The sequence below is a fragment of the Microtus ochrogaster genome, chromosome 22 (genome assembly GCF_000317375.1).
Source record: "Microtus ochrogaster isolate Prairie Vole_2 chromosome 22, MicOch1.0, whole genome shotgun sequence".
Lineage (NCBI taxonomy): Eukaryota > Metazoa > Chordata > Mammalia > Rodentia > Cricetidae > Microtus > Microtus ochrogaster.
The window spans coordinates 30,194,174-30,214,380 of NC_022023.1; the positions used below are offsets into that span (position 1 = coordinate 30,194,174).

At 41.9% G+C, this 20,207-nt stretch overlaps 1 protein-coding gene across 1 annotated transcript in view; it reads right to left on the minus strand.

Moving 5' to 3' along the window:
• The window catches only part of Gabrg3 (gamma-aminobutyric acid type A receptor gamma3 subunit), a 489,801-nt gene that overhangs the window by 23,187 nt on the left and 446,407 nt on the right, over positions 1-20,207 (minus strand). The window contains exon 6 of the mRNA XM_026784391.1: positions 12,168-12,305. Within this exon, the coding sequence (XP_026640192.1) occupies positions 12,168-12,305 (138 nt within the window). The remainder of the gene's footprint in view (positions 1-12,167; positions 12,306-20,207) is intronic.

Here is a 20,207-nt window from a genome sequence, read left to right on the forward strand (position 1 = left end):
CTAAAGATTCAGGCTGAGCATCCACAAATAAGAGAGCTGTTCTTGGTCTAGGCTACCTCAGTCTATTTTCAAGTTCTATTCATGCATTGAGAGAGAGAGAGAGAGAGAGAGAGAGAGAGAGAGAGAGAGAGAGAGAGAGAGAGTTAATTCCATACTTTATTCATCACCTATAGAACAGTTGGGTTGCTTCCATCCTTTAGCTACTGTGAACACAGGGGCAATGAACTTGTCTAAGCAAGGAACTCTGTCATGGAATTTCAAATCCTGTGGGTATATGTCAATGAGTGGGTAGAGCTGGGTCAATCAGCTTTTTTGAGAATTCCCCATTCCGATGTCCACAGTGGCTGCACCCGCTAGCAATGCCATCAAGAGTGGGTGAGGGTTCCCTTGTCTTCAGCTCTTCCCCAGCGTTTGCTCTCAGTGGCTTCCTTGATCATAGTCACTCTGAATGGAGTGAGATGAGAATTAAAATAAATTGAGTTCACAATTTTAAAAAAAATCTCCACAAAGATATCTTTAGTGTAAATCTATCTTACAGATAGACATGATAAATAGTCAAAGAAAAATTAATTCTGCATTTTTATTGGTTGTGGTTCTCTGGAGCCATCTCCAGCTGTTGCAAAGAGAAGTTTCCTTGATGAGGTGTGAGAACTACATTTATAGATTGTTGTTAGGGATTATGCTGGTTTAGTAAATTTGTGGGTGTAGGTTCTCCTCCTTGATGTCACTAGCACTGAGTAATTAACTAGGTTTCCAATATAAAAATGCAGAGTTGTGGAGCTCCGACCCAATGCTCCCACACTTAAGGCTCAGGGAACATTGCAGAGGAGAGGGAGGGAAGGTTTTAAGAGCCTGGGCATCAGGGATTTTTCTGTGTTATTGTATCTCCTAGTAATGTCAGCAGCGACACCAATCAAGTCTCACCGTGACGGCCTAAAATGAGCTAAATAAGGATGACATCAGTGGGTAGGTTAAAGTGGATGGGGAAAATCCTGCACAAAGAACTATAAGCAGCTGAAGAAAGCTAGGAGCAGGAGAGCTGGGCTGCCCTGGGGAAAAGCATTTGGTTGCCCAGAGCCAAACAGTCAGCCCTGAAAACATACATACAGGTAGCATTGTGTGGAGTGATCAGGATCCATACATGTGCCTATGTCATAACAATTAATGAGAAAAGAGCCCATGAAGGAGAACAGAAGGAGAGGCACATGGGAGGTTTAAGAGGAAGGAAAGAGGAGGGAGATCCAATCATAATCTCAAAAGAAGGAAACTTATCAATTATACTTGATCTCTTTTAGGAAACATCAGGAGCAAAAATAGCTTTCTCTTCGCTCTACAAAACCTGCATTCTTACCTCAAAACCATGGGAAAGAAAACTAGAGATGACTATCCCTCATTATTATTACTGTATACCTCTTCAATACCAGCAGATAGTTATGATATAAGCAACATAATATATCACGGATACATACAAATAATTATATATGACAAGCAGATGGAATTTCAGAAATGAGGTCGGTTCAGGATTTTAACATCTACCATGTTAACAGGTTAAAATGGAAAAGTCACATGATCTAATATCTAATCCAGATGAGGTATTTGGGAAAACTAAAGAGTGTTAATTCACCATACTAGAGAAGTCACTGTGCCCTGGTAACAGCCAGGAGCTCAAAAGTTCTCAACACACAGGCCATGCCCCAGCCCTTCCTGCCACTCCTCCCGAGATGCAGTGCTTCCCAGAAACCACTGTTCTGTCTGAGTGGGAGGAGAAAGGACCCAAAGACTAAGCTGCTGTGAAGACTCAGCTGCTGAGGTACCCCGCTCCTGTGGGAGGGGTCTGATGTCAGCTCACTTCTCAGTACCGAGCATCTTGATGGACCCTGATTCATGGCAAGTAGATAGCTAAAAAATATCACTGAATCATCACAAGTGTTTGAGACAGCTTAGAAAATATTTGCTGAAAAGGGGTCTTTGCCTTATTTTCATTTTCTTTCTCCTTTATTCTGAAGCAATAAAAATATCCTATAATTTTTTCATGCAGAATCAATAATACAAAGTTTCATGAAATACTTCCACGTCTACATTGAAATAGTAAACTGTCTGAGCTATTCAAACATTGTTTTAGAACATATATGTTTACTATCACTGTAGTTTTCACTGTGAGGAAGAATTGATGGATGTTATCTTGTTTTAAAAACTCTCATCTTTATAATTTTCCACTTTTTGAGTTTGTGAAAACAGAACATTAATTTTTTTATATCAATATGCCTTACAGTTGAAGGAAATAGAACTTGAGAAATACACACACATACACACACAGACACACACACACAGCTTAGAGGAAGTTTACAAAATGTTTTCTATGCTTATAAAGCTTAGAAACCTCAATATTAAACCTTTAGAATATGTACTAATGGTTTTAGAAGGTGACTGTGGTATAGGAGGTCCTTCTGTCTGTGTGCTGATTTCACTGGTTGATGAATAAAGAAACTGCTTTGGCCTGTTGATAGGGCAGAACTTACGTAGGTGAAGAAGATGGAAATGAATGCTGGGAGGAAGAAAGGCGGAGTTAGAGGAAAGCCATGGATCCTCTGCCTGAGACAGACACCATTTAGAATCTTTGCCGGTAAGCCACTGTCATGTGGCGATATACAAATTAATAAAAACGGGTTAAAAATTAATATAAGAGTTAGCCAATAAGAAGCTAGAGCTATTGCTCAGACCCAAGTAATCACACAGAAACTATAACAATTACAACACTGTTTAACCAATAGCTTAGGCATATTTTTAGCTAACTCTTACATCAAATTAACTCATTTCTATTAATCTGTACATCATCATGAAAGGCTGTAGCCTACTGGTAAGGTTTTGGCTGGCAACTGGTGTCTTTCTCCTCTCCGTCTACTTTCTCTCTATATCTCTATTCAGATTTCCCACCTGGCTTTACCAAACCATTGGCTGAAACAGCTTCTTTAATAATGGTAATAAAACATATTCATGAGCAATCGGGAAACATAAGAACAGTCTCCACCTACAGATCTTTCTATCCCTGGCTTCCCTGACTTAGTATAATTATCTAGAATGCTAAAAAAAACTATAGTTTCCATCCTTTTATGGCTGAATTTATGCCTTTTTTTGTAAGTATTACATTTTTCCTGATCCTTTCTTCACTGATGATACTTAGGTTCTTGCTTTTGTTTTCTTAGCTATTATGAATAATGTTACAATGAACATGTATAAAAATATTTAATATGAGACTTTTCTATCAAATGCTTTAAAATTTGTGTTTAGAGGAATGAATTCAAATCTTTTTGTCTCCCCCATCTTGTAAGACGTTTAAGCAAGTGTTGTTAATCTCTCCAGCCAACACGCCTTTGTTTACAGAAAAGCCCTACTACACTCTCCAATTAAATTGGCTGGCCCCTTCACCCTTCACTTCCTGTGTGACAATCCTTTAAAAGGAGCCAGTTGAGTAAGACTGTGAAGTAGGACTCTAACCAATGTGAGAAAGCCCCACTTGTCACCTAAGTTACAATAAAACCATGTACCCACTTTTTTTTTTTTTTTAAAAAAAAGAAGCTAGAGCTAATGGGCCAAGCAATGTTTTAATGAATACAATTTCTGTGTGGTTATTTCGGGGCTAAGCTAGCTGGGTGGCCGCGATGAACAAGCAGGCCCTCCTCCTACAACTGTCATGCAGAGATGCTGGTAGATGGCCTTTTGTGATTGGCTTTGTTTCAGCAAATCCATGGCCAGCACAGAACTGGTAAGGATGTCAAGAGTGTCTTTCACCTTACAACACAGTGTAAGCGTTTTCCTTTGGTCAAATTGACTACTTACTCTTTCTTACTCAATAAACTTGCACCTCTTCCTTGGGTCTGTTGTACAGTATCAGGACTGAAGACAGAATCTCATGGGTGACAGACATGTCAGGGAGCCCAGTGTAAGGTGAATGCAGATTCCTTGTTGTCAGTGTCTCCTTCACCAACATAAGAGGAATATAAACATAGACCTGGAACACAGTCTGTTCTACATGGAGAAAACAAACTTATTTAAAGAATCACTCCACGGAACCAATGTGGTGTTCTGAAACTCCTTCCCTAAAAAACATTTAGACCTCCGTCAAACAAAAAAAGACCTTAGGAAAGAAAGTCTGTGGGGCTGATGAGGTGGCTCGGGCAACAAGGACATTTGTCACCAGACTTGGCCAGGTGGGCTGAATCCCCGAAACCTGTATGATGGAAGCTGGTCTCTGATTTCCACGTGTGTATCACAGCATAGTCACTCACATACATGCGCACACTGACACAAACATGCTGGAGACCCCTGCTATTAAGGCTGCAGTTTACTATGTCTAGACACCTCTCTGAGTGCAGTGTAAATGGAGGACTCCTCCCTCTCTACGTTATTTGGACAGTGTCTCGAGGCCCGGATGCCTGACCTTATTTTGAAGCTGTCCCTGCTCTTGGATGCCTGACTTGTCTTTAAGTGTGACCTCCAGCACAGTTCCCTTTAAATGTCCCCCCATATGATAATTAGGTCTTTGTGCTCCAGCTATATGATAGGACCGTGTTGCCAAATGTCAATTAGGTAATGCCCCTGTTGCTGTCTCCATCCTACGTATCCCCCTTACTCTGAAATAAAATCGAGCTGTAACACTGAAACTGTCTCCTGGAAAGCTATTTCCATCGCCCTCTGAACCCTGTTGGTCCTGTCTGCTCCCTCTTCTCTCATGGGCCAGTGGCCACGGGGAGGAGGGAGACCCACACAAACAGGTAAATAAATGTATCAAAACTGTAAGAGGCCTGTACCAGGAAAAGACTGGGATCCATATCCGCTACTCTGCCTCCTAGAGACTCACACATTGCCACAGCAAAGTTGATGGGGTAGGGGGGCAATCGCCCAGACAGATCAGTTTCCATTCCAGTGGTACTAACTTCATACCGTCCTCAGACCAAAGTGTATCGTTCTGCTAACTCTTTTTATCTGTAAATGTATTACAAGGAAAGAAAAAAAAAAAAAACACGTTCCAATGTCCTGGATCCCTCTACTGAAGACACATTTAGGGAGACTTGCAGCATTCCCAGCTACACCTGCAAGTCTCATTAAAACTGTGGGCCTGCAAGCTACTTTTCATAAAAGAAATTTTGTTCTAAGTTCAGCATAATCAGTCCTGATGAAAGGGCTAGTCACAGCACTGCGCAGCTCCGAAGGAAGCTTCTACTTTAAGAACTTCACGCCTGAGTGCCAAGGATCAGTAGATAAGACCGACATGGTCTGATAGCAAGCTTTGGAAAAACCAAAACCACACAAATCTTACACCACTGAAAAAGCTTTAAAGAAGGAAATGATTAGCTTGGGCTTGTCAGAGTGATAAGAAAACCCGTAAGCACAGTTGTGTCCCCTCCCCCCACTCCCCGTACTGCTGCCCTGCTGCCCAGGCGTCTGAGGTGGGAACCCCCCACCCCTTGTTGACTCACATCCAAATGCCTTTGCTGGGTTCATTATTTTGCTAGGTTTTCTGAAAACTCTGGGTCAGGTCCATTATGTAAAATGAACTCTTTCTGGCAGTGATATCCTAGTAAAAACTACTGGCGTCACAGCGAGAGAGCCTGAACTCATCAAGGCTCACAGGGAGTGTACTGCCGGAGGTCATGTCTGCAACCCGCCAAGCCTACAGCCCTCCACGAATAAAGACATTGACATGCTGCGCTGCTCAACGGGCCCAGAAAGGACCAAACCGAAAGCACAAAATTTTACAAGCAAATAATCACATCTCTGTATTATTCCTTTAGGTTTGATGGTAAGAATATTTGTTTAGACAGGATCTTAAAGGAATGTATAAGTTATTTTAAGAATTCAACCACCTATTTTCATCTTTCAGTGGAGAGGTTCATGAGACCAAGCAGAGGTTTTTCCCACTTTCCTCTGTGGATTGCAGAGGAAGGATTACTTGGTAGATGGAGAAGGTTTTTTTTTTTTTATCCACTCAATCTTGTAGCCAAAGATGCTGTCACAACTTTTGAAAGGATAACTGCGAACCTAGACTGGTTTATTTCCCAGACTCCATTTAGGCAAACGTGAAGAGGGCAAGGTTTCACTTCATTCTATGAGAGGTATTTAAACACAGTCTCACCATAGAGCCCTGTTCAGATGTGTCTCACGGAACTAAATGCTAGCAGCTGAATTAATGGACTATTTCCTAAAGACAGCTAAAGCATCAAGATCTCGATCCTCCCTCACAGGAAGTGCATTCAGGCAATAGCGACAGACATTATTTCTATCTATGGATAGCGACTGTGCACTTGACATCTGTTAGTTCACTGAACTTCAACAGCCATTTCCTTTTCATTTGCTGTGGTCACAAGAACTGCCTGAGGCCGAATTCTGAGGTCGAAATCCCTGCCCCACCCCCAGTAAGACTTCATTCACTTCACACACTTCTGCAAAACAAACAAGACAAAGCAAAACAAAAGCCCTTTCATGATAGCAGATGTCCTTCTCTGGCCCAAGCTCAAAGAAGAGCCAGCCACAGATAGATTTTACTGACATTGACAGCACAGGCTTCCGTGCTCCATATATGCTGTCAACCTCAAATCTCTTTCTGGTCCAAGCCCCAGGTTACACTTTCAACAATATAAATGACACAGGAGCTGTAGTCTATCTGCTGGGCAGACGGGAGATCCACACTGCAAAAATATGAGCAGAATTAGTTCTTAAGTCCATCACTGTTGCTTTCTTGCCCAAGGGTCAGAATTATGGTTTTCTTGAGAGAACCAGGGACCTTTTAGCAGACAGGGACTTTATGCTTATCACCCTGCAGTGCCCCCTTGAGCCGTCCCTTCTCTGCATGCTCTGTGATATGGGGTTAGGCCTCAAGGCCTGTTGTATGAGAGGATTGTCTCTTTTGGTTATGGGAATAAAGGACAATCTTGGTGATCAGACATTAGCAGAAACTTTCTCAGCAAGCCGAAACTCCAGTCCTGGTGCCAATGTTTCCCTCCGATGGTTTCTAATGGGCCTGGTGAGTGTACCAGCTCTCTCTATTCACACCGGAGTGTGTGCTCCTCAGCTAAAGAGCCTGGTGAGTGTACCAGTTCTCTCTATTCACACCGGAGTGTGTGCTCCTCAGCTATGAGCCTGGTGAGTGTACCAACTCTCTCTATTCACACCGGAGTGTGTGCTTCTCAGCTATGAGCCTGGTGAGTGTGTACCAGCTCTCTCTATTCACACTGGAGTGTGTGCTCCTCAGCTATGAGCCTGGTGAGTGTGTACCAGCTCTCTCTATTCACACTGGAGTGTGTGCTCCTCAGCTATGAGCCTGGTGAGTGTACCAGCTCTCTCTATTCACAAACTTCAACGTTATGTAACTTAATGCTCCCTAATGGCGTGTACTGGGATATTCATCATTTTATCAGTTTGATTACTTAGATTTCCTATTGCATCAGGGAGCTCACTTGTGATGGTCACAGAAACTGCCCAGGGCCAAATACCAGGCTAGGGGCACAGCAGACACAGGACCATCTGGCCCCATGGCACAGCACCTGACCTCTGTGCTTAGAGGGGGTGGCTGGGGAAACCGCTTAAAGCTTTGTTCTCAGTATTAAACACTGGTGACGACGGAAACTTCATACACACAGCGATGCTTTTGGACTCTGGACAATTACCGAGAGTTGCTTCTGTACTTCAAGCTTGAATCAACATCAGAAGTATCAGCTGTGGTCATCACACAGCGATGCTTTAGCATCTGACCGACAACTAGACTCTCCCCAGGTCCTCGCCGGAGGCTGCCAGTGAAACCCATGCCAGAAAAAGATACTACGACAATTGAGCCCCAGGCTTCTGTTTGATCTCACCATCTGATGCAATGGTGTGTTTGAAAGCCTAGCGACTAGAATCTAGCCACGTGAGAGATGGTTCTGAGTCTTTAGAAGATGGCTCTTATCCCTAGCTCTCTGCAGGATGTATTTCTGAATATATCTCAGGATGTGTTCCTGAACCTGTCCTGCATAGTTTCCTGAAGCTTTGAACCACACCAAATGATCACACACCATAGCCAAAAAATACCACATGTCCTGACTATATTATTTAGAAAAGTTGGCTAAGGTTCATGGTCATCTAGGACAATTTTGATACAGCCAGGGCAAGGGTTAGCTTCGAAATGTCTTTGAAAGGATGGTAGCTCATTAGGAAGCTCTCGGCACCATACTCTTTCTCCTTAAAGTCTGAAAAGATTATTTTCTCTTTATTTCCATTGGTAATTTCATTATCTCTAAAACTCTTTGACTCTTTCCGTGCCTAGAATTTCAATATTAATCGGTTGTTATTTATTCTGGTACAAAATCAGACATCTGTATTAGTTTTGCTTCAGTCTTTTCCTCTAGATGCTGAAAGACACACTTCTAGTCCACCGTTAGACAGTCTGGGAACTTCCTTTGCATTGACCCTTTGCACTGGACAGTTTACTGAACTTGAAAATTCAATTTAAGATACGTTTTCTCTCTTTTAACTCACTGTCTATGAGCTCTGTTCCTGGGGCTCTAATTACCTTTCCTTGTTTTTTAAACCAAAGACTCTTACATGAAAACTTCATGTGTCATCTCTCCCACTTATTGCCTGCTTAACTCTAAATTATTATATAATTTGATGTCTCCTAATGGTTAGCTTTTATGTTTATTCCCATATTTTCTCACTTCTTATTTTAGTTGATCTTTTTTTGCATTCTCAATTAAAAAATTACAGAATGTTCTTTCTTACATTTCTAAATGGTTGTATTTCTTTTTCAAAAATCCAAAAATCAGTGTTCTCTTGTGAAATGATCCATACTTTCCCTTTTTAGGACAAGGACTTGCTATAATGACCAGGGTGGTCTTGAACACTTGGTGATTCACCGGCCTATTGAGTACTGGGATTAAAGACAATGTGATATCACACCCAACCCATCTTTTGTCTTAGAAATACGTTAGTTTCATCCTAAAGCCATTGTTAGGTAGCTTCACTTTCTTATTCATCTCTTGGTCTCTTTCTCTCCTTATGAGGTTTTTCTCTTGGGTTTTGGTTAGTAAAATATGCATTTTTGTGAAATCTAAAGAATGTCAGAACTGGGGAGCCATTTCTCAAACATGGACTGCTGCCTCCCCAGTCCACTGAACGAAGTCATGACTCTTCATCCTCCCATCTTTTATCACTTAACAGTAAACCAATCTACCTCCCAAACCACAGTGACACCTACCCTGCAAGGACTATTCCCCTTTTATCTTTATATTATTTTTACTTTTATATTCTTTTCTCATACATTGTTCCTGATCACAGAACCAGTCATTAAATATCTCCCAACTTCTACCTAATTTACTTTATTGAACTGCCTAATTTATTTTATGAGGCCACTGTCACCCTGACACCCAAACCACACAAAGATTAGAAAAGAAAGAGAATTATAGACCAATTTCCTTCATGAACATGGATGCAAAAACACTCAATAAAACACTCCCAAACCAAACACATCAAGATCATCCACCATGATCCAATAGATTCATTGCTGAGGTCCAAGGATGGTTCAACATACAAAAACCAGACAATATAATCCACCATATAAACAAACTGAAAGAAGAAAAAAAAAACCATGATCATCTAAGGTGCTGGCAAAAGACTTTGACAAAATCCAACATCCCTTCTTGATCAGAGAGATTAGTAGATATTAGGGAAACAAGGGACATATCTAAACATAATAGAGGAAATTTACCACAAGTCAATAGCCAACATTAAATTAAATGGAGAAAAAGTGAAAGCAATTCCATTAAAATCAGGAACAAGACAAAGTTGTCTACTCTCTTCATATCTATACAATATAGTAATTGAAGTTTAGCTGGAGCAATAGGGCAACTGAAGGAGAACAAGGAGATAAAAATTGGGAAGGCAAAACCAAAGTATTATTATTTGTAGATGATATGCAAGTGATCCCAAAAATTTACCAGGGAACTTCTATCGCTGATAAACACATTTAGTGAAGTGGATGGATACAAGATTAACTTAAAAAAAAAAAAACCTCAGTAGTCCTCCTATACACAAATGATAAATGGCTTGAGAAAAAAAATCAGGAAAACAACACCCTTCACAAAAGTCATACCTAATATAAAATATCTTGGGGTAGCACTAACCAAGCAAGTAAAAGACCTGTCTGACAGAAACATCAAGTCTTTGAGAAAAGAAATTGGAGGAGATATCAGAAGATGGAAAGCCCTCCCGTGATCATGGATTGATGGAATTAACATAGTAAAAATGTCTATCCTACCAAAGCAATCTACAGATTCAACTCAATCCCCAACAAAATCCCAACACAACTCTTTACAGACCTTGGAGGGGCAATGCTCAACTCCATAAGGAAAAAGAGAAAACCCTTTCATAGTTTATCAGGTAGCTCTTCAGGACCCTTTTGAATATGCATATGTCTACTATGCAATTTTTGTCATTAGATATACTTAATTGTTTAATTACTTTTAAGATGATATATTTTATAAATTTGATATATTACTCTAGTCATCAATAAAATAATTTATTATGGGATTTTTCAGAGCAAATCCTATTCACATTAGCAAATAACAAGATCTTATCTTTACCTTTGCCAGAAGAAAGACAATTGAAAGATAGTTGATTATAACCACTAAATACCTAGTACAAGGAAGAAGGTCACAGACATAAAAAATTAAGTTAATCTATGCATTTCACCTGTCATACAATTGGTGCTATACATTAGGAGTAAATAATCACAATGATATAAAATTGATAATTATTGTTCTCAATGTTATAATAAATTCAGAACTGTCTTAAATTGTATAATAATAAAGAGTAGAACCTATTATTAAAGGACATTTTCACCAGCTCCTTTTATTTGAGAATTCTCAATGGCACCTAAGTCTTAGGAGAGGGGATGTTACAGAATCGGCATTGTTGGGATGCCCCTGGGAAGGGGAAATAGAAGATATCTTCTGAGAAAATTGGGAGCATGGGGGTGAGGAAAGAAGGGAGGGCAGAAGGGGAGGAGGGGGGGAGACTGGGAGGGGGAGAGAACTTGAAGAAACTGGATAATTGAGATTGGGGAAAGACAGAGATGAGAGCAAGGAAAGAGATATCTTGATAGAGAGAGCCATTATGGCGCTAGTAAGAAACCTGGCACTAGAGAAATTCCCAGGAATCCACAAGGATGACCCCAGCTAAGACCCCAAGCAATAGAGCAGAGGGTACCTGAACTGGCCTTGCCCTGTAGTCAGATTGCTGACTATCTTAAATGTCACCATAGAACCTTCGTCCAGCAACTGATGGAAGCAGAGGTGGAGATTCACAACAAAGCACTGAGCTCCCCAAATCCAGTTGAAGAGTATGAGGAGTGAGAATCCAATAAAAGAGGTCTAGACCATGATGGGGACACCCACGGAAACAGCTTACCTGAGCTAATAATGGGAGCTCACAAATTCTGGCCTGACAGGGAAAGAACCAAACTAGACCCTCTGAATGTAGGTGACAGTTGGATGGCTGGGGCAGACTGTGGGACCACTGGCAGTGGGAACAGGATTTGTCCCTACTACTTATACTGGCATTTTAGAACCCACTCTCTTAGGATGGATACCGTATTCAGCCTAGATATAATGAAAAGGGCCTTGGTCCTTCCTCAAAGCAAAGTGCTAGACTTTGCTGAATCCCCATGGGAAGCCTTACCCTCTCTGAAGAGAGCATTGGGGTGGGGAGGGGGAAAAGGTGGAGGGACCAGGAGGAGGGGAAGAGAGTAGGAACTGGGATTGGTATGTAAAATGAAAAAGATAGATTTTTAAAAAATAAATAAATAGAAATAAAACAGATTCACAAGTCACCCAGTCCCCAGCTAGGATTACATAAACCAGGCAGTTCTGAGCAGCCTGGTTAGGTTCGTAGATATCACGCCTCCACAGAATTTACTCAAAAATAGAAGTCAGTTCCAATTGCTCTGATCTTACCCCATCTTAAACCTTTAATGTATTTTCATTATTGAATCAGCTGTATTTTCTTAAATATGGTTCTGAGTGTTCCTGGCTACGTAAGATTCATCATTTAAGCATGCAATGGAAATTCACCAGGGCCTGGCAGGAGCTTGGCAAACGGGAGATGAAGGTCACTGACCTCTCTGTCAGTGCTCCTACCTGCAGACGTTGTCACGATTTCCGTGGTGTTTCTGAGGCCCATGAAGTCGAACTGATAGAGCCGCCATGACTTCTGGTCTGCTGCCTCCACCGAGTTCTTCCTCCAGCGGTACACCATCTCTTCTTTGGGGTAGCCATCTGAAAGCAGAGCAGACATCAGCACCTGCACAATTAGATCTATGAAAACACAATGTCAAAATGTGTTTCTGATCACCTAGCAGGAGCCATCATTCTGGTCCCGTTTCTTCTCATTTTTCAGAGACACAGAGACTCCAGATGTCAATGGATACTACCGACCGCCTTCAGGATGAACCAAAGATTGCTTAATCAGAAGCCTCGCCATGCTTCTATGGGTGCAGCAGCTTGGAGACTATTGTCTACATTTATTTTAACCTTGAACAATGGTGATTTGACGTTCCAAGATCAGAGGCTTTTTCTACTGTTAGCATAGGCACCAACTCTGCCTTCCTGGCCTAAGCACAATACCTATATTTGTGTTTCCCATAAAGCCATGTGTGGAGCAATCCACTGGAGTGTGGTTGACTTACTAGGAACTACATCCTGAAGGAAAACACCATCCTCCTCATACAGAAGCCAACAAGTATCAACCACTTCCAGGGTAGGTATAGGGGCTTTTAACCATCCTCACCTCATGTGGGAATGTTGACTGGCTTGATTTCGTGTAGGTCGTGTGTAAGCAAGCATACCTGTCATGAGCTCACAAGTGGCAGTGTTCCTGTCATGTTGAGAGGACATTCTTCCCTCTGGCCTTCCCAGACTCCTGGCTCTTACAAGACCCTCTCTTCTGAGGTGGAACAGCACACCTCGGCAGAGCTTCCAGGTGTGTGGCTCAGGGCCTGCACTCACCACCGTCCTCACTGATCTCCCATGATTCCCAGCTTCAAGTTCTACAACTTAAGCATGCTTATCTGCCTTCCTATCACAGCACACATCATGGCCAAACCCAGTTCCTGAGGCTCTGATGTCCTTCCAAAGGCTTCTCTGCTTTGATCTTTTCAGAACTGCCTACGACCACAGCTTTTCAACAGGCATCACAACAAGAGTGACCGGGGCTGTATATATCTGCCTGTCAGCTCTACCTTCCTGAAGACTTGTTTACTCATTGGAAAAGCATTTTATAAGACCTTCCTCTGAAGTAGGCTTTGTTCAGTGACCAGCCTCCAAACTAGAGCCATTCAGGCTTTGTAGTCAGTCAGTGGACAGGATGTCATGATAAGTTGGAGCCAGAACCCTCTTCTAAATCCCTGGTGCAGTCTGGCAGCTCACTTGCAGAGAAGCAGATCTTGTGTTTTCTGTTAAAAGCCTAGTTTTTAATCGCTGAGCCATCTCTCTAGCCTGAGAACCAAACCTTTATGGAGACTTCCCATCCATATGACTTTTTTTTCCCTCTTGACATTTTATTTTGATACACTGAATTGAAAATTTTTATGTAAACCTCACAATGAATATCTATGTTTATTTTTGTTTGCATGCTTAGAGAAGATAAAATTACCTTCTTAAACGCTCAGACAAATGCTTCCGAATTCTGATGACAGTTAGTTTGTGGGTTGTCTGTCCCAACGCCGGTGCTCAATAGTTAAGAACTGGGCAGGTCAGCCTTGCTTTTCTATGTTTAGCCTACCGCTCTGAGTTAGAAGGTTCTGCTCAGCGGTACTAAGTACATGAAGAGAGCAACTGCAGGACTGGGGTCTTCGAATCCCAGGCTTCCCCTTACCTATACTCATGGCCATCAGAGCTCACCGCCAGGACTCCGAGGCTGGCCTCACAATGTCTGAATACTGTCCTGTTCTCCCCTCTCCTTGTGTTCCTGTCACCAGGACTCTCTTCTCCCTGAGGACTAGATTCTGAGTCCTACTGTGTCAGTGTCGTCAGAGAGAACCCCACCTCTGATGGCCGCTTTGCTTTTCACCGTGATCGAAGCCAAATGGCTTGCTGGATTGGGTTTGATTTTTTTTTTTTTTTAAAGCTGGGCCATGCTGTGTTGTTAACAGACTGATCCCGAGTTTCCCACTTTGTCTGCTCAGGCATCTCACCATCCTGCCATCCTGTTAGGCTTTCCTTATTTCTCTCTCTAATTTGTTATTACTCCTAAGATTGTTTTGGTCCGGGTCTTTCTTTTTACTGACCCTGCACACGACAGTCATAATATTGCTTGCCAATTCTTTACTTTTTTCTCTCTTTGCATTTGGTTGACAATGGTCTTAAAGAGAAAGTGTCTGTCGTTAGAAGACTACAGTTTCCATATCATCAAAGGAAAAGTCTCCCCATCCTCTCTTCCCTCTGGCTGGCTCCATGGTGAGGTTGCTGAAGTGTGAACGCCAGAGCATGTACCCCTCCCCCCACCTCCTATGATCTTCAGCTCCTCACTGTGAGTCTCAGAAATAAACCATCTTCCAATTTCTGAAGCACCACTCAGGAAAGTCGAAGATGCATAGGAGACTCCACCCTCAATGACATGGCAGGGCTCCACCCTGCCTTACTGTAAGAACATAACTGAAGTTAGGCACACTAAACCCAAAGGATTCTTCTTTAGCTCATAGCTCTGGAAGCTCAAGAGCATGGTGCTAGAACCGGCTTCTAGTCTGGGGACCTAGAACAGACAGCACAGACAGCTATGGTGGCCTGGATGTCCAGCAGTAGAAGTGCGAGCAGAGAAGTCACATGAGATCCCTGCAAAAAGCAAAATGGAGCTGCTTTGCTTTGTAATGATCCTCTCTCAAGATGCTCAATCCTGGTCCATGAGCACAGGAGCTCATTCTCTCAGAACAGCACACATCTCTTGAAGCATCATCTCCAACAAGGCTGTACTGGACAGAGGCAGAGACACAGCTACTGAAACCAGCAGCACATACACCTTGTGCTATCATTAGGGTTTTGTGCTTTCATTGAAATGGAGACTGATGTAATTTGAATGTGAAATTTGCCCTATGGACTCGTGTCTTGGGCCATTAATCCCCAGATAGTGGCAGTATTTGGTAAAGTCATGGAACCTTCAGTATGTAGAGCCTTAGTGGAGGAAGTTGGTAACCAAAGGCGAAGTTTGAAGTCTGACAAACTCCACTTTTTATACTTGATCAGTTTCTTGACTTTGGATGCAATGTGGCATGTTCCAGTCACCATGCATACGAGCCCTTTAGCTCTTAAGTTGCTTTTATGTTAGGTACTTGGGTCATAACAATAAAAGGGTAACTAATTTGCTATGGTTTCATCTCTGTTGTTGTGATAAATTATCTTAACAAAAATCAACTAAGGGACAAACTGGTTTCTTTGGCCTACAGTTTCAGGTTGCTGTCCATCACTAAGGGTAAGTCAAGGCAGGAACTCAAGGCAGCTAAGTCACAGCCACAGTCAAGAGCAGAGAAAAGCGAGTGGTCCATGCCTCCAGGTGTTCACTGGCTTGTGTTCTTCCATCTTCTATAACTCATGACCTCCTGCCTCGAGAATAATGCTGCCGACAAAGAGCTGAATTCTCCTCCATCAATTAACAGTCAAGATAATCTCCTACAGACATTGCCACAGCCCAACCTGATTAGATAATTCCTCATTAAGACATTTTAAACCCCAGGTCATTCTAGGATGTATCAAGTCAATATAGTTAAAACGAACGAGCATATAATTCCAAGGTCTGTCATCACACACATCACAGGTGAACTATCAGTGTGCAAACAGTAATCACTGAACCATCCCAAGGGAACTGCAGTCTTGTATATGTGCTCTGTGCCAGAAAAGTCATATACTTGCCATCACCACAGATGATCACTGTAAACCGACAAATATTAGATTTTTCCCCCCATCTTTTGTCTTACCTAACGCTAAGGGAAATGGGAAGATAGTTTATTTTCTTAAGTCACACTACATATGCCAAATTAAACACTCCTAAGAAGGAAATCAATGAGTAGATTCACTATGAGGAAACCCTAACAAGCTGTGGCCTAGTTGCTGGCCAAATAGGTCGAAGGAACTCTTCAAGGAAATGGGAGAATTGTCAACCCAACGCAAGGCGGAGCCTTCATGGATGCTGGGCCTGGCTGGCTGCTCCCTGTTGTCATGGAACCTGTGATAACTTGGTGAGGTAGAGGCAGAGATACAACAGAAGCACAGGCCTGCCAGGAGTCAAGTGAAGTCCGCACCCAGGAAGCCACACAGTATATTGTATTTTTCTGAATGCGTTCCTCAATAAATAGGCAAAGGAACACATGACATCTGCAGAACAGACTGATGCTGTGTAACCGGTGTACTAGGTTCTCTTGCACCCCTTCAAGGGAAAAAAAAAATAAAAGCTTATTTATCAAATTAAATAGTTGTTTTGAAATTCAGTAGATTTATCCAAAAAAAAAAAAGTTAATTGCGTGACATGAATTTCAGAAAACCTAGCACTGAGATGGTGTGGTGGCCTATTTCTGATTCTACCTCCCTATTCCCAAAATTTGGGAGGTAGAATCAAGAGCTTCAAGAGTTCGAGACCAGTTCATCCAGACAAAAACTAAACACAGAAATGCTAGAATTGAATAACATCATAAAATCAGATAGACCTAATAGACATCTACAGAACTTTTCATCCACACACCGAGGAAAGCACCCTCAGTAAAACTGATGAATTGATTAGAGCTAAAATGACCGGAAAGTTTGGAATGTTACAAGTACAGAATCAAACTATCTTGGGCCACTAACCCCTTAACAGTTATTTATTCTTCTCCTGTATGACAGCTAACAACTTGAGACAATTTAGCTGAATCCTCTGGAATGCACAGACACTTAGCTCCCACCAACCAAACTGTTAAGAACACAGACGCCTCTGACAGCTAGAGCCAACACGTCCATGATTTTCTGTGAGCAGATGTTTGTATCAATGTATTTGTTAAAATATGCTGATTTATGACACTTATTCTGTTTCTATTAAAACTTCATAAAGTTTCTACCACATTGGAATCTAATTGAACGAAACCCTGCCTGTGTTCCTGGGCCATTGGGCACTCATATTTGGTTCAGAATAAGGTCATTTCCCCCTGAGGAGGATGCTGGGCTTTAATTTGGCATTTGTCATTAATTGCCTTATTTGTGTGTTTCATTAAATGTCTTCCTTTTCCCACCATTTTTGATAGATAATTTTGGTGGGAATAGCAAAAATGGTTGGCAGTTCCTTAGTTTCAGAAGATGAAATATATCATCCCATGATTTTCTGGCTTTTGGGGATAGTGACAAGAGATCAGATTTTTGTTTTGTTTGTTTGTTTTTTTCTGTTGTTTCTGCCTTCATGTGGGAGTTGATATTTATTCCTTTTTTATTATTTTTTATTTATTATGCACTTTTATTAACTAGATTTGTCCCTTGACAATTTCTTTTTCTTTTTTTTTTTTTTTTTTTTTTTTTTTTTTTGTTTCTTTTTCTTTTTTTTTTTTTTTTTCGAGACAGGGTTTCTTTGTGGCTTTGGAGCCTGTCCTGGAACTAGCTCTGTAGACCAGGCTGGTCTTGAACTCACAGAGATCCGCCTGCCTCTGCCTCCCGAGTGCTGGGATTAAAGGCGTGCGCCACCACCGCCCGGATCCTTGACAACTTCTAACAGACATAGAATACTCTCAACCCCTACTATGTTTACCACCTTTCCACCCCATCAACTCCCGACTCCAGCCCACAAGTCCCTTTCTCAGATTCATGTATATTTGTTTAGTGACCCACAGAGCTTAACCATGGTGACCTGCATGACTGTGGGTTCTGAGTTAGCCTGTGAGCCTGGTGGACTAAGCTTATGTAGCAGTTCTCTGGTCCTTTCTCCACATCCTCACCAGCACCTGCGGTCGTTATAATCTTGATGATGGCCATCCTGACTCTGGGGAGCTAGAACTTTAAGTAGTTTTAATGTGCTGTAGTCTGATAACTAGAACCAACACACACTATTTTTGGTTTTTTTTCCCCCCTTTGGTTCTTTCTAGACGAGACACTAATCCTCTGTCAGATGTGCAGCAGGCAAAGATTCTTCTCCTCTTCTATGAGTAGCCTCTCTCCTCAGCTGATGGTTCCTCTGGTGTACAGAAGATTTTTAATTTCATGAAATCTCATCTGTCAATTTTTGTTCTTGCCTCCTGTGCTCCTAGATTGCTTTTCAGAAAGCAGTCCTTTCGTGCGCACACGGGTTGAAGCGCACACTGCGCATTTTTCTTCAGCAATGTCAAAGCCCTGGGCTTCTGCTGAAGTCCTTGATCCATCTGGCACCGAGCTTTATGCAGTGTGAGATTTAAGGAACAAGATGTACCCTTTCACACACAGCCATCGGGTCCTCCCCACCCCCGCAGCATTTGTTGAAAACGCTGTCTTTTCTTTAATGCACGCTTTGGTCTCTTTGTTAAAAATCAGGAGGTGATGTGGGAGGTGATGATGCTGTGACTATGTTTTATTGTCATTGGTTAATAAAGAAGCAGCTTTCAGCCAATGGCTTAACAGAGTAAAGCCAGGCTGAAAGAGATATATATAGAGAGAGTAGGCGGGGTCATCGAGAAACCATGTAACACCACAGAAGACAGACACCTTCACTGGAGCCCACTGAAATTTGCTGGTAGGACACAACCTCATGGTGATGCGCAGATTAGTTCAGAATGAGTTGTTTAGGATTAAGTGAAGATGGATTAGTTTAGGATATAAGAGCTAGCCAGAAATACACTTAGGCTACTGGCCAAACAGTATCGCAAATAATAAAGTTTCTGTGTGATTATTTTCGGAGTCTGTGAGACCAGGAAAGAAACAAGCAGCCTCCCCTAACAAGGTGGTCGTGGGAACATGGGGCTATATTTGGTCCTCACTGTATTCCACAGGCCAGTGTATCTGTTTTTATGCCAGTACCAGTCTGGTTTTTACTGAAAAGACTCTGTGGTGTAACTTGAAAACTCGGTATAGTAACCACATTATCTCTTTTGTTCAAAACTGCCTTGCTGTGGTTTTTTTTTTTTTTGTATTTTGTGTATCCTTTTGATACTGTCCTTACTACTTCTGTGAATAATTGTTCTTGAATTTCAATTGGGCTTACACTAAGTGTATGGATACCAAGAGTGGACATTTTTCATGAGATCCATTCTCCTCATTCAAGAGCATAATAAGTCTGCCCCCCCCCCTTTGACATCTTGCCCAACTTTATTCTTCAGAGGCAGGAACTTTTCACTGTGAAGATCCTTCTCACCCTTGATGATGCTTATTTCCCAGGGTTGTACTTGACATGTGTGGCTATCGGGAATGGGATTGTTTGCCTGGTTTCTTTTCCCCTGTGTTTGTCATTTGTATATAAGAGGGCTACTAATTTTGTGCTTTAATTTTGTAGCCTCCCATTTCACTGGAAGTATTTACCAGCTCAAAGAGGTGTTGTTGCACTCTCTGGCATCTCTTTGGTATAGAGGTGATGTTTCCTAGTTCATTTATCTGCTAATTTGTGTCTTCTCCATGGAAACCACATCTCATTGCGGCCATCTTGCTTTTCTGATATTGAGAAACTGTGAGCTTTCGGGGTGTCGTTGATTTCTCTCTTAGTTAATGTTCTATTGTTACGATGAAACACAGTAACCAAAAGCAACTTGGGTAACAAAGTATTCATTTCAGCTTCCATGTCCTGATCTCAAGTCTTTATAAAGGAGGAAGGGCAGGAATTCACGGCAGGAACGGGGACAAAGGAGCTAAAGCAGAGGTCATGAAGTGGTGCCGCTTACTGGCTTGCTCCTTGGGGCCCACTCAGCCTGTTTTCTCATGGTACCTAGAACTATCAGTCAAGGGGGTGATACCACTCCCTATGAGCTGGGCCTTTCTTATATCAAATTTAAGCATGACAATGTACCACAAGGATGCCCATGGGCCAATCTAGTGGGGCCATTTTCTCAAATAATATCCCCTCTTCCAAAACAACTCCACCTTGTCTCAACTTGACATAAAATAGTACAACTGTTGTCTCGTTTCTTTTTTTGCATCCTCTGTTGTATTTTCTGTTTTAAAACTATATTGTAATTAAAATATAATTGTATCACTTCCTCCTTCCCTTTCCTC